General features: G+C 45.2%; 1 protein-coding gene across 1 annotated transcript; it reads left to right on the top strand.

Annotated features, from left to right (window-relative positions):
- The first annotated feature begins 1,008 nt into the window (after positions 1–1,008).
- LOC139296903 (zinc finger protein 84) lies at positions 1,009–14,189 on the top strand. Its single transcript, XM_070919468.1, has 9 exons — positions 1,009–1,104; positions 2,590–3,214; positions 3,293–3,353; positions 5,913–6,065; positions 6,297–6,430; positions 6,930–7,053; positions 7,791–7,952; positions 11,943–12,015; positions 13,107–14,189. The coding sequence occupies exons 2-7, from the start codon at positions 2,689–2,691 to the stop codon at positions 7,942–7,944; spliced, it is 1,152 nt and encodes a 383-aa protein (XP_070775569.1). The 5' UTR covers positions 1,009–1,104; positions 2,590–2,688; the 3' UTR covers positions 7,945–7,952; positions 11,943–12,015; positions 13,107–14,189.
- The last annotated feature ends 43 nt before the right edge of the window (positions 14,190–14,232 follow it).

Below are 14,232 nucleotides of genomic sequence, written 5' to 3'. Positions count from 1 at the left end.
CATATTATCCCCTATAGCTTTCTGGGATGCTATTTTCATGACATCTTTGTGACGTCTTCTGGATAGAAAAATATTTGAGCAGTTTTTAGGAAAGCATTTTTGGGATCATGTGAGCTATAGAATTATGTCTTAAATGTATGATAATATGTTGCTGTTTAATATAAATCGTAATATATAGTGATATGTGTTATGTATAAAGTGCCACACAGGACTTTACATAAGAGTGAACAACAAAAAATCTAATAATCATAAAATGTACGAGACAACAAGAAGAAATACATTTAGACAATTAAATCTAAATGAACTCTTTTATCTGGAAGAGATTTTGCTGTTTTGTGGGAGCACGTTAAAGATGTTCTGTGGATATTAGTGATTAAATGTTATTTTCAGGAGGTGTCGATGGCTCTGTAACAGTTTAGTTCACAGTTAAAGGAAAGTTTGGTGATATGATGTGAGAACATATCCAAATATATTTACAATGTATTGCGGCTGCTGTTTTCTCATATATTGAAGATATCTTGTGGATAATCTGATTGTTGATATCATGTTGATATTGTGAGAATGTTTGAACGAGTGGGGCTTTAGTGAAAACTGGACTCTGATCCTGACTGAACTGTATTGTTCTTATGTTTTCAGTGGACGTCCTCTGTGATGTCATGGTGATGTCGTCGGTGAAGCAGCGTTACCGTGACATCAATCCTGTGACTCTGCAGGTGGTGGGTGGGGCTGTGAGCTCCAGTCTGTACTGTGGGGAGGTGGAGGGTTTGTCTGGGGGTTTGGTGGAATCCTTCCTGGTGGAGCTTTATCGCTGTAAACTCTGTCAGTTCACCTGTGGCCTGAAAACCTCCATCAGCAGCCACCTGCTGCTCAGGCATCGCCCCCCCACTCTCACGTACCTGGTTGGGAATGATGGAGGGGGCGGAGCTGAGGACAGACAGGAAGTGGGACTCCAGCGGGGGACGTCGCCCTATTCGCTGGATCTGAATGGAGAGTCAAAACAGAGCGACGAGGACGAGGAGTTCCTGCTCTATAACATGCTGGACAACATGAGCCCGCCCACCTGTGACATCGGTAGCGAGGGGGGGCTACAGGTCGCACACACCTGTGAGGTGACACACCTGACACACACATATACACACACACACACACACACACACACACACACACACACACACACACACAGACAGATCAATTTGTAACTGAGAGCAGCTCAGGTCCAACACACCAGTACCTGACTGCGCTGTGACATCATCATCCAGCACACCAGTACCTGACTGCACTGTGACATCATCATCCAGCACACCCGTACCTGACTGCATGTGACATCATCATCCAGCACACCCGTACCTGACTGCACTGTGACATCATCATCCAGCACCTAAGTTAACCTAAGTCACGTTGTCCTTCAGGTCGCATTCAGTGTATGTCTCAAAGAAAAAGAGGAGACAGTATATCAGAGTGAAGTCTGTCTCCCACGACCTCTTTCTGTCTCCATGAGACAGAAAGAGACAAGCTATGACCTACTGCTTTTAGGGTTACCATGACCCGGATGTGACCTGGGGACCAATGTGTCATATTACCTTTTAGCCTAAAGACGGACAGTTCCCTCACAGTCATCAAAAACAACACGTTCATTGTTAAATATCTTCCTCATCCTGGGCTGCTTAGCACTAGTTTCCTCTCGTCCTGCAGTACAGTGCTGTCTCTCCCTGAAGCTCCCGTCAGTTTTCAGACAGTCCTCAAATTCTGAAAGACTTTCTGATTTTATCTTTGTCCAGTTTGTCCCAGGCAGGGATCACCCAGTCCACCAGCAGGCGGTGGGACTTTTAGGTTCCCCCTGGCTGTGTATTCCTTATCTACGTCCCCAGCTGCCCACTGGTTGCAGGTGTCATGTAGACTCTGCTAAAAGGGCTGCTTCCACATCACATCGGGGGCTTGGACATATTTAGTGCAGCCTCCCGGGACATCTGTGATGCTGTAGCCACATTTCAGTTCAGCTTTGGTGGCGGCACACCAGTCAGTCAGTGGTGAGAACATCATTCATCCAGCTGTTCCAGACGAGCAAATTACTGCGCTGGAGATCTGCTGCTGCATAGCCTTCACTTCTCCAGTGTATCAATAGTGAAAGATCATTGTAGCTAGTCACAAACATATGGCCTCCATCGCTCACTGAAGGGTAGATCTCCGGTGCTTTAAAAAGAATCATATTTCTTGATACTTTGTGATGTTTGTTCTGCATTGAGGAAATGAGTCAAAGCCACTGAGATGATCCTCACATCTTCAAAAACATTGGAGCAAATTTTCAGATAGACATTATTTTAATAAATTAGCCAAATATTTATCATCTAAACAGTTACTTTCTCTTCTGAAAACATAACATTGCTGCTGGTTGATGTGAAATACATGCTGGGATACTTGGCTACCCCAAGTCCACACTAAGACCACTTCAGGTCATTTGGACTGAACTTCTACGTCTAGATGTGACTCTGAATATGAAACGGTACTTCAGCTGTGACTGAGGTTTATATTTTAGAGGTCTTAATGTGACCGTTTAGAGATATAAAGTCTGTCTCCTCCTTTCGTCTGCAGGTCAGCACTCTATTTGAGGAGGAGTCCTCCATTTTCCCTCTGAAGGGGGGTTCAGTGGATCTGTCGTGTCCCATCGATGCCCCCGCCACCCAGGAAGAGATGGCACAGTCTGCTCACCTCATGACTCTGGGACTGTGTCGCATCTCAGCCACCAAAGCTCCTCCTCCTCCGACTGCCTCCCGACCCATCCAGCGCCCTCCACCTGAAGACTCCCCCCGCCTAACGCAACCTGACAGCCTGAAGCAGAGTGAGATGGATGGTTGGGAGACGAGGACTTCAGCCTTCAGTAAACAGAGGCTTCTGTGTCTCCTGTGTCCTCTGACGCTGCCGTCCAGGCGGCTGCTGGATGTCCACGTCCGGTCTCACCGGGGGGCCGGCGGGTTCAGCTGCGTCTGCTGCAGCTGGACGGCCGACAGCTGGGAAGAGTTGGAGCCTCACTGGAAGAGCCACTGCAGGGGGAGGAGGAGGAGGAGGAGGAGGAGGAGGAGGAGGGAGGAACAGAAACAGCAGGAAGAGGAGAAGAAGAAGAAGAAGGCAGTGTCGAGGCCGTTCAACTGTCCGGACTGTCTTAGGAAGTTCAGGAGCGCCACGTCACGAAACACTCACCAACAACAAACACACTCAGGTAGAATACCTTCAACAACTTTAATAATCAATCAATGACAACACTGATAATAAAGTGATGTTGATTTGTTTCCTCCAGAAGGATGGAGGGGCCGGCTGATTGGACAAGCAGGAGGGAAGGAGGCAGACCTATCAGACAGGTAGACAATTTTAACTGTCCTCACCCAGCAGTCAGAACCTTCTCAAAGCTTTTTTATGGAAAGGTTCATAGAAATATTGTTGATATTATAATATGATATTGAATATAATGACAGTCATTCAAAAAATTCAAAAAATATCTACAGAATCAGAATCAAAAATACTTTATTGATCCCTGGGGGAAAATTGTACAGTACTGGTGCGGTGCTCCCATTCAAGATTAGAAAGCAGCATAAATTTAGAAATAGAAGTATGTACAAAATATAAAAATAAGAAATAGAAAATAAAAATATACACATTGACAATATTTAAGTGAAAAATATAAGTAAAAAATATGTACAACAGCAATAATAACACTGAGGTAGTATGTGTAGAGGCAGGTCCAGATTTTCAGTCTGTTTCTTCTGAGTGTCTTACACTGGCCTCGCGGATCAGTTTCTTGAGTCTGTTGGAGTCCACCACCCTCAGCCTGCTGCCCCAGCATGCAACAGCATAGAGGATAGCACTGGCCACCACAGACTCATAGAACATCCTCAGCATAGTCCGGCAGATGTTGAAGGACCTCAGCCGCCTCAGAAAATAGAGACGGCTCTGGCCCTTGCTGTAGAGGGCATTAGTGTTCTTTACCCAGTCCAGTTTATTGTCTATGTGGACTCCCAGGTACTTTAATCCTCTACCATGTCCACACTGACACCCTGGATGGAAACGGGTCATCGGCACCTTGGTCCTCCTCAGATCAACAGTCAGTTCCTTTGTCTTTGTCACTTTGAGCTGCAGGTGGTTCTGCTCGCACCATGTGACAAAGTTGTCCACAGCAGCCCTGTACTCCTCCTCATCACCCTTACTGATACATCCAACTATTGCTGAGTCATCAGAAACCTTCTGAAGATGGCAGGTCTCTGTGCAGTAGCTGAAGTCCGTGGTGTAGATGGTGAAGAGGAAGGGGGAGAGGACAGTCCCCTGCGGGGCCCCGGTGTTGCTGACCACTCTGTCTGAGACACAGTGTTGTAAGCACACATACTGTGGTCTGCCAGTCAGGTAGTTGACAATCCAGGACACGAGGGGGGCATCCACCTGCATCTCCGTCAGCTTCTCACCCAGTAGAGCCGGACGGATGGTGTTGAACGCACTGGAGAAGTCAAAAAACATGACTCTCACAGTGCTTGCCGGCTTATCCAGGTGGTCGTAGACGTGGTTGAGCAGGTAGATGATGGCATCCTCAACTCCAAGTGGGGGCTGATAGGCGAACTGAAGGGGGTCCAAGTGTGTGGCTTGACAATGGGCCGGAGTCTCTCCAGGGTCTTCATGATGTGGGAGGTCAGTGCCACGGGTCTGTAGTCCTTGGAGCCACTGGGACGCGTCGGCCTCGGCACAGGAACGAGGCAGGACGTCTTTCACAGCACGGGGACCCTCTGAAGACTCAGGCTCATGTTGAAGACATGGTGAAGTACTCCACATAGCTGGGGGGCACAGGCTTTAAGCACCCTGGGGCTGACACCATTGGGGCCTGCAGCCTTGCTGGAGTGGAGTCTCCTCAGCTGTCTTCTAACATGGTCGGCAGTGAAGCACATTGTAGAGGTGACTGGCGGGGGAGGGGTGGTGTCGTCAGGTTGAAGAGTGCCGTCAGCCTGGGGACTGGGGAACGAGGTGTGAGGAGAGCTCTCACAGGGGGGTGGGGGGCTGTGAGGAGCAGGAGGGGGAGGGGGAGTGAAATAGGTGAAGGTTGAAGGCAGACAGCAGAAGAGTCATGGGGGAGTTGAGCAGGACCCACAGAGTCAAATCTGTTGAAAAACAGATTCAGGGTTAGGGTCTGAAAGCTGGAAACGTTGTCGTCGGGAATGTCCTGGAGCAACACTCCCGGTACTCCCTCTGACTCCTGGCCAGCGCCGTTAGCTCGTCCATCGTTTTTGCCAGCGATCTCACGTTGCCCATGATGACAGAGGGGAGACACGGCTTATACCTCCTCTTTCCATAAGCCTCTGTTGTCTCGACCCACCTCTCTTCCCTCGTCTCTTCGTTCCCCCTCTGCATCCTCTGTGCGTTTTTCTCCAGATTTCAGCGGGGATCTCCGATGATCTGGTCTCCAAGCCGGCCGGCTTCAGAGCGATCAGCTGATCTCTGGAGTAAACAAAGCGGCCCAGAAGTTGCTGTGCGACTGTCCGATGTTTGAATGAAAGTAATTCCAGAGTGAAAAAACGTACCAGAACTCTCTCCTCCAGCATGTTAGGAGAGGGCACAACTTCAAAAGTCAGTATTTAAAAAAAGTTCTGAGTTAAATAAAGGAATAAAGGAGAAAAAGTACGAAAAAGAAGAAAACAAACAGGAGCGACTGTAACAGGCTGTATGCACGGTCGGCGCATGTGCACTACAGAAATGACTGAAACATGTTTCAGATAATACAAAATCATCAAAGTCATCGATGTCTTCAAAATACTGTTCATGTGTTTGTGATGAACTGGTGATTGGTTCGTTATTTTGTGTTTACTTCGATGAATTAATTTGTGGTTTGAAAAGTCTTGCCAACCAATCAGAAACCAGTGTTTGTGTGTGTTGGTTCCCAGACAGACCAGTAGATCTCAGACTGGTTCACTGCAGAGCATCACAGAGAAGAGAAAGAAAACCAGAAGAAGGAAAAATGAAGAAGAGAAGAAGCCAGAGGACATGTCTGCTCAGATCACAGACCTCACAGGTTTCTGTTGCTCTCTGTGTCACAGGTAACTACATTACCCACAATCCCTTACTCCACAGGTTATCGGACAGTTCTCAGCAGGTGTCAGAGGGCTTCAGCACACTTTCATAAACTGACCAATCACAGGAGAGGCTAAGTAAGAGCTAAGTTGTAAATCGACAGAACGCCTGAAACTCACTGAGACCTCAGTTAAACCAGGTGTGTCACCTGCAGCGCTGTGATTGGTAGCTTTAGCTGTGATGTTGTGTCTCTACAGGAAGTTCTCCACAAAGCTGACTCTGAGGCGTCACCTTGGCGTCCATGGAGGAGAGAAACCGTTCACCTGTCCTCACTGTTCCTACTGCAGCAGACTGAAGGCGTCACTGCTGCAACACCTGAGAACACACACAGGTAACACACACACACACCTGAGAACACACGCAGATAACACACACACAGAAACACCTGAGAACACACACAGGTAACACACACACACACACACACACACACACACACACACACACACACACACACACCTGAGAACACACACAGATAACACACACACAGAAACACCTGAGAACACACACAGGTAACACACACACACACACCTGAGAACACACACAGGTAACACACACACAGACACACCTGAGAACACACACAGGTAACACAGACACACCTGAGAACATACACAGGTAACACAGACACACCTGAGAACACACACAGGTAACACACACCTGAGAACACACACACACACACCTGAGAACACGCACACAGGAAACACACACATACCTGAGATCACACACCTGAAAACACACACATACCTGAGATCACACACAGGTAACACACACACAGACCTGCACTGTCAGCTGACTGTGACTGACCAACTGTGTGTGTGTGTGTGTGTTGTCAGGTGAGAAGCCGTACAGGTGTGCTGAGTGTCCGTATGCCTCTATAGATCGCAGCTCTCTGCTTAGACACTGCAGGACTCACAGTCAGGAGAAACCGTACAGGTGTCAACACTGTGACTACAGCAGGTAACACCTGACACACTGTCTGCACATGTACACGTGTTGCTTCTCGTTCATCCAAACTGGATTTTTTGTATTGGTTTCATTCTATAATATAGTCTATAGGTTCTTTATTATTATTATTATGCTGTGATTGGTTCTTTACACATGTGTCTCTGCTGTGATTAGTTCTTTACACATGTGTCTCTGCTGTGATTGGTTTGAACTGCCCTGGAGACTAAAGCCAGTCTTGAAATAGTTTATGTTAATTTCCCCATTTGCACCTTAACACAATATTGCATTAGAGATACTTGTATGTTTTTCTCGTGGGATCTTCTACCTGATGGTCGAACAGGGATGTTGTATTTCCTCCAGAAGAGCTCACTGCATAGCCAAACAATTCCCACACCACTGACATCGAGTTCTTTTTTTGGCACAAGCTCCTCATCCTCCATGCTGCTAGCTGTGAAGTAATTCGTCCAATCAGGATAGCCGTCTAGTTGGCTACATCACTCTATTGGTTTGTTCACGTAAAGCAGATCCGCTAGTCAATGAGGGTCATGTAAAGTAAGAGGACATTAAATACCTCGATCTCTACAACTCACCTGAAAAGTAGATTGTGGACGCCTTCAAGATCGTCAGACGGCCCCCTAGTCTGTGATGTGATTGGTTGTGTATTCACTGAAACTAACAGCTGGTGGTGAGTTGGGGTTGGCATGGTGACATTAACTTCCTAAACAGACCTGCAGTTTTTTCTGTCTCAGTATCCAGAAGAAGAGTTTGGATCTCCACGCTCGCCGCCATCACACTGGCGAGGCGTTTCCATGCCAACAGTGTGAGTACTCAAGTCCGGACCGCCAGTTGCTGCTAAGACATGTCCGCAGACACCATGCCCCCTCCCAGCATGCCGCGCTATGACCTCACAGGTGATCGGGCGCTCTTATTGGACTGTTATGGGACTATTGTATCCAATTTGATGATGAAGGCAGGATGATGTGCTGCTGATGTCACAAACAGTCTGATGGTTTTAACAGAATTTTGGATTCAAGTAAAAACATGAACTGTGTGTTTCACAGTCTGTGTTCCTGCTGAGCTTCAGGATTATCCAGAATAAACCAGAAGCAGACCCCCACCCCCACCCCCTTCCTCTTCCTGCACAAGCTGATTAACCTTGTTGCACTGACCTGATTGGGGGGTCTGTGTGGGGCCAGTAAGCTGACTAATCAGCTGCCTGGTTGAGAATCATGTCTTTTTTATCACACAGACAGATTCATTACAGCTGATCTCACAACAGTAAAGTCCTCATTTTCAATCAATGAATGATGGTGTTAAGGTTCAGGGATTCTGGTTCACGTCAGACCTCTGAAATGTTTTCATTTGATTCTTATTCAGATATTTAACATGTTTACCGGATGTTTTATACAGGACGAAAATATTTATTGTACATGTATTTGAATGTGAGGGAAAGATCATTTGCTCCCGTCTTGTTTTTCAGTTTGTGATTTGACTGAAAACTAATTTGTGATCAGTAAACAGCTGATTGATACTTTGAGTCTCTGATGGATTATTTGGATTATGATCAGAAAGTGTGACGACTGAAGCTCAAATTTGCTTTTCAATCCTGAACAAGACACCCAGAGACAGTTAGACAAACTCAGAGACACCCAGAGAGACTTAGAGACACAGAAACTCAGAGACACTCAGATACTTACAGAAACTTAGACAAACTTAAAGACACAAACTCAGATACACTCAGAGACACTTAGAGACATTTACAGAAACTCAGACACTCAGATACACTTAGAGACACAAACTCAGAGACACTCAGACACTTAGAGATACTTACAGAAACTCAGAGACACAGACACAGAAACTCAGAGACACTTGCAGAAATTCAGAGAAACTTAGAGACATTCAGACACTTAAAGACACTTGCAGAAACTCAGAGACACTTACAGACACTTACAGACACTCAGAGACAATTGCAGACTCAGAGACACTTACAGACTCAGAGACACTCAGAGCCACTTACAGACTCAGAGACACTCAGAGCCACTTACAGACACTCAGAGACAAATAGAGACACTTAGAAACACTTACAGAAATTCAGAGACACTGACAGACACTCAGAGACACTTAAGAAGTCCCAGACACTCAGAGACACTTACATAAACTCAGAGCCACTTAGAGACACTCAGAGAAACTTAGAGACACTTTCAGAGACACAGAAACTCAAAGACACTTAGAGACACTTACAGAAACTCAGAGACACTCAGATACACTTACAGAAACTCAGACAAATTTAGAGGCACAAACTCAGAGACACTCAGACACTTAGAGATACTTACAGAAACTCAGAGATACTTACAGAAACTCAGAGACACTTACAGAAACTCAGAGACACAGACACTTAAACTCAGAGACACTTGCAGAAATTCAGAGAAACTTAGAGACATTCAGACACTTAAAGACACTTGCAGACACTTACAGACACTCAGAGACAATTACAGACTCAGAGACACTCAGAGCCACTTAGAGACACTTACAGGAACTTAGAGACACAGAAACTCAGAGACACTCAGAGAAACTTAGAGACACTTACAGGAACTCAGAGACACTCAGAGCCACTTAGAGACACTTAGAAACACTTACAGAAATTCAGAGCCACTTACAGACACTCAGAGACAATTACAGACTCAGAGAAACTCAGAGACACTTGCAGAAATTCAGAGAAACTAAGAGACATTCAGACACTTAAAGACACTTACAGACACTCAGAGACAATTACAGACTCAGAGACACTCAGAGCCACTTAGAGACACTTACAGGAACTTAGAGACACTCAGAGAAACTCAGAGACACAGAAACTCAGAGACACTCAGAGCCACTTAGAGACACTTACAGACTCAGAGACAAATAGAGACACTTTGAAACGCTTACAGAAATTCAGAGCCACTTACAGACACTCAGAGACAATTACAGACTCAGAGACACTCAGAGCCACTTACAGACTCAGAGACACTCAGAGCCACTTACAGACACTCAGAGACAAATAGAGACACTTAGAAACACTTACAGAAATTCAGAGACACTGACAGACACTCAGAGACACTTACAGACACTCAGAGACACTTAAGAAGTCCCAGACACTCAGAGACACTTACATAAACTCAGAGCCACTTAGAGACACTCAGAGAAACTTAGAGACACTTTCAGAGACACAGAAACTCAAAGACACTTAGAGACACTTACAGAAACTCAGAGACACTCAGATACACTTACAGAAACTCAGACAAATTTAGAGGCACAAACTCAGAGACACTCAGACACTTAGAGATACTTACAGAAACTCAGAGATACTTACAGAAACTCAGAGACACTTACAGAAACTCAGAGACACAGACACTTAAACTCAGAGACACTTGCAGAAATTCAGAGAAACTTAGAGACATTCAGACACTTAAAGACACTTGCAGACACTTACAGACACTCAGAGACAATTACAGACTCAGAGACACTCAGAGCCACTTAGAGACACTTACAGGAACTTAGAGACACAGAAACTCAGAGACACTCAGAGAAACTTAGAGACACTTACAGGAACTCAGAGACACTCAGAGCCACTTAGAGACACTTAGAAACACTTACAGAAATTCAGAGCCACTTACAGACACTCAGAGACAATTACAGACTCAGAGAAACTCAGAGACACTTGCAGAAATTCAGAGAAACTAAGAGACATTCAGACACTTAAAGACACTTACAGACACTCAGAGACAATTACAGACTCAGAGACACTCAGAGCCACTTAGAGACACTTACAGGAACTTAGAGACACTCAGAGAAACTCAGAGACACAGAAACTCAGAGACACTCAGGGCCACTTAGAGACACTTACAGACTCAGAGACAAATAGAGACACTTTGAAACGCTTACAGAAATTCAGAGCCACTTACAGACACTCAGAGACAATTACAGACTCAGAGACACTCAGAGACACTTACATAAACTCAGAGCCACTTACAGACACTTAGAGACACTTACAGAAACTCAGACAAACTTAGAGACACAAACTCAGAGACACTCAGACACTTAGAGATACTTACAGAAACTCAGAGACAATTACAGACTCAGAGACACTTAGAGCCACTTAGAGACATTTAGAGACACTTACAGACACTTTCAGTGACATGTAGAGACACTCAGAGACACTTAAAGAATCTCAGACACTCAGAGACACATAGAGACACTTAGAAACACTTAGAAACACCTACAGAAACTCAGAGACACTTAGACAGACTTACAGAAACTCAGAGACACTTACAGACCCTTACAGAAACTCAGAGACACTTACAGACACTCAGAGAAACTTAGAGACACTTACAGGAACTTATACACACTCAGAGAGACTCGAGAGACATTTACAGACACTTTCAGAGACACAGAAACTCAGAGACACTTAGAGACACTTACAGAATCTCAGAGAAACTTCGAGACACTCAGAGAGACTTAGAAACACTCAGACACGTAGAGACACTTACAGAAACTCAGAAACACTGAGAGACACTTAGAGACTCTTAGAGACACTTACAGAAACTCAGACACTTACAGAAACTCAGACAAACTTAGAGACACTCAGGGACTCCGAGACACTCAAAGACACAGACACTTAGAGACACTTACAGAAACTCAGAAACACTGAGAGACACTCAGGGACACTAAGGCTGCATTCACACCACATCGGACACCAGTCCTCCCATTCATTTGAATGTGGGTAGTCAGTTTAGGCTGCAGTGGTGGTGACCACAGGGGATGCGGAAAAACCATCAGTACTATCAGAAGCACTGTCAGTAGTAGTATCAGTAGTTGTATCAGTAGTACCAGCAGCAGTTGTCAGTGGTCTCGGGTCTTTTCAGGGTTCCAGAGTTCAGATCCAAAGTCGAGGAGGTGAACAAACTGCTGAAGACCATCATCAACCTGTCACAGAAGGTATTTGTATATATTTTACTTTTTTGTTGTAATAATGAATGTATTTCTCATTTATTAGACTTATTTCCTCTGATGAGTAAAGGTGTGTCCAGGTGACGTCACAGCACAAACACAGACTCTTAAACTAACGTACTAAATTAGTCATTCGCATATAAAATGCTGAAAATGTCAACGTAGTTATTCACATACATTAAAACCAGCCAGGGGCCCAGGATAATCCCCTGGGGGACTCCTGTCTGTGATGACTGAGAGGATCTCAGACTTCAATTTCATACAGTGCAGTGGGCTGATGACTCCATCAAATATGAAATGTTCTGAGAGCTTTTTCTTTTAGCGCCTTCTCTGCCATGTTGGAACTCCCTGACGCTGTTGTGGTTATACAAGGCAGCTGTAACTCTCACTGCGATCAATGATGTGATTATGATTACTGGTGTTTGTTCTCCTGACGTCAAATCATCACGTTAGTTTTCTTCAGTTCTGATAGAACTGTTCTACTATGTCCAGCTGTTTCTGTAGTCCTTGTTCAGCAGGAGACAGTAGAAACAAGTCCTCAGCATGACACAGAGACTCCACCTCTGTCTGAGAGGGTCTGTCTGTCTGTCTCTCTGTCTGCCTGTTTGTCTGCCTGTCTGTCTCTCTGTCTGTCTGACTGCTTGATTGTCTCTCTGCCTGTCTGTCTGCCTGTCTGTCTGCCTGTTTGTCTGCCTGTCTGTCTGTCTTTCTGTCTGTCTGCCTGTCTGTCTGCCTGTCTATTTCTCTGTCTCTGTCTGTCTGCCTGTTTGTCTGTCTGTCTGTCTGTCTGTCTGTCTATCTATCTCACTGTCTGTCTGCCTTCCTGTCTGCCTGTTTGTCTCCCTCTCTGTCTGTTTGTCTGTCTGTCTTGCCTGTTTGTCTGCCTGCCTGTCTGTCTCTCTGCCTGTCTGCCTGCCTGTCTGTCTGTCTGTCTGTCTGCCTGCCTGCCTGCCTGTCTTTCTGCCAGTCTTTCTGTCTGCCTGTCTTTCTTGCCTGTCTCAGAGCGAGTGTTGGTCCTGCTGTCTGTCTGCACCTTTGTTGTCCATCTGTCTCTCCTCACCTTCTTCCTGGTTTTACAGGGATGATGGGCAGACTGGTGAAGAAGCAGAGGTTCAGACACAGCACCTGCTGCCCACCTGGATATCTGTGTTTTTCTTCAGTCCAGGATGTCCGAGACACGGAGGGATGGACCCTGGTGGGAGGGATGGACCCTGGTGGGAGGTCTGGAAGCTTGTCGTCACGGTGACGCTGCTCTCCCCTTACTGCTGATCGATCGGTTGGTGGATCGATGGGATGGAAAGCTCTTCAGGCTCATGGTCTCCTGGTGCATTGTGGGCGGAAAAAGCAGCTTTCTCTGTGAACAAGGTCACTGTGGAATCGATATCTGCTGCTCCACATTTCATCAGTCCAGGGCTGTTAGCTTAGCTTGCACAAAGACTGGAAGCAGGGGGAAACTGTTAGCCTAGCTCTGTTTGAAGAGAAAAAAAATTCACCTTCCAACGACTCCAAATCTGTCTGATTTACATACTATATCTTAGTTATTATTACTTCCATATTAAAAACAACTACATGCAGAACTTCCATTGGGAAGTTATCAGAACTCTGTTTTCTGATTCTCTGGTTCTGTTCTCATCATCACCTCTGAACAGATCAGAGAAAGCCTGCCTAGAAAGTTTTTATTTTAAATGTTTTGATTGTAGATGTTCTGAGGCCAGTTCCACCCAATTAATCTGTTTAAACTCTGCCTTTTTCAGCTCAATTATAGGCTTAGATATCATATACTAATGAAAAAATTACCAAATAATCTGTAGGTTCTGTAAGTTCCTAGTCATTTCAGTGATCCAGTGTTTTTGGAAACTGACTGGGATATATCTAAACCAACTAAATATTCATTTATTATTGGAAACCTTAACTACATTGTATATACTTTTACATTTTCTGATGACTTAAAGAGCCTCAAGATTACATGAGAAATAATTGTTTTATTTGAAGTTGAACACTCTTTACTGCTAAATTACATGTTTTAGTTTGTTACATATATCACACCTCACATAATGAGGAAAATGTGGGACTCGTTTTCACTAAACTAAAGCTCTGAGTTAAAAGATCATTAAGCTCAGAGTGTTAAACATGATCTACATTAAACTGCAACAATCAGGTCACATCTGGTCCAGATGTTGATTTATTCTCTGAGTGTAGAGAGTT

The sequence above is a fragment of the Enoplosus armatus genome, chromosome 14 (assembly GCF_043641665.1).
Source record: "Enoplosus armatus isolate fEnoArm2 chromosome 14, fEnoArm2.hap1, whole genome shotgun sequence".
NCBI classification, from domain to species: Eukaryota; Metazoa; Chordata; class Actinopteri; order Centrarchiformes; family Enoplosidae; genus Enoplosus; species Enoplosus armatus.
Note: the sequence above shows the minus strand (reverse complement) of the source record. Positions and strands in the feature narration are given on the sequence as shown.

Coding starts and splice junctions, on each gene's coding strand:
- LOC139296903 (XM_070919468.1), top strand. CDS start 2,689: ATGGCACAGTCTGCTCACCTCATGACTCTGGGACTGTGTCGCATCTCA. Junction 3,215..3,292: donor CCAACAACAAACACACTCAG/GTAGAATACCTT, acceptor TGTTTCCTCCAG/AAGGATGGAGGGGCCGGCTG. Junction 6,066..6,296: donor TGTTGCTCTCTGTGTCACAG/GTAACTACATTA, acceptor GTGTCTCTACAG/GAAGTTCTCCACAAAGCTGA.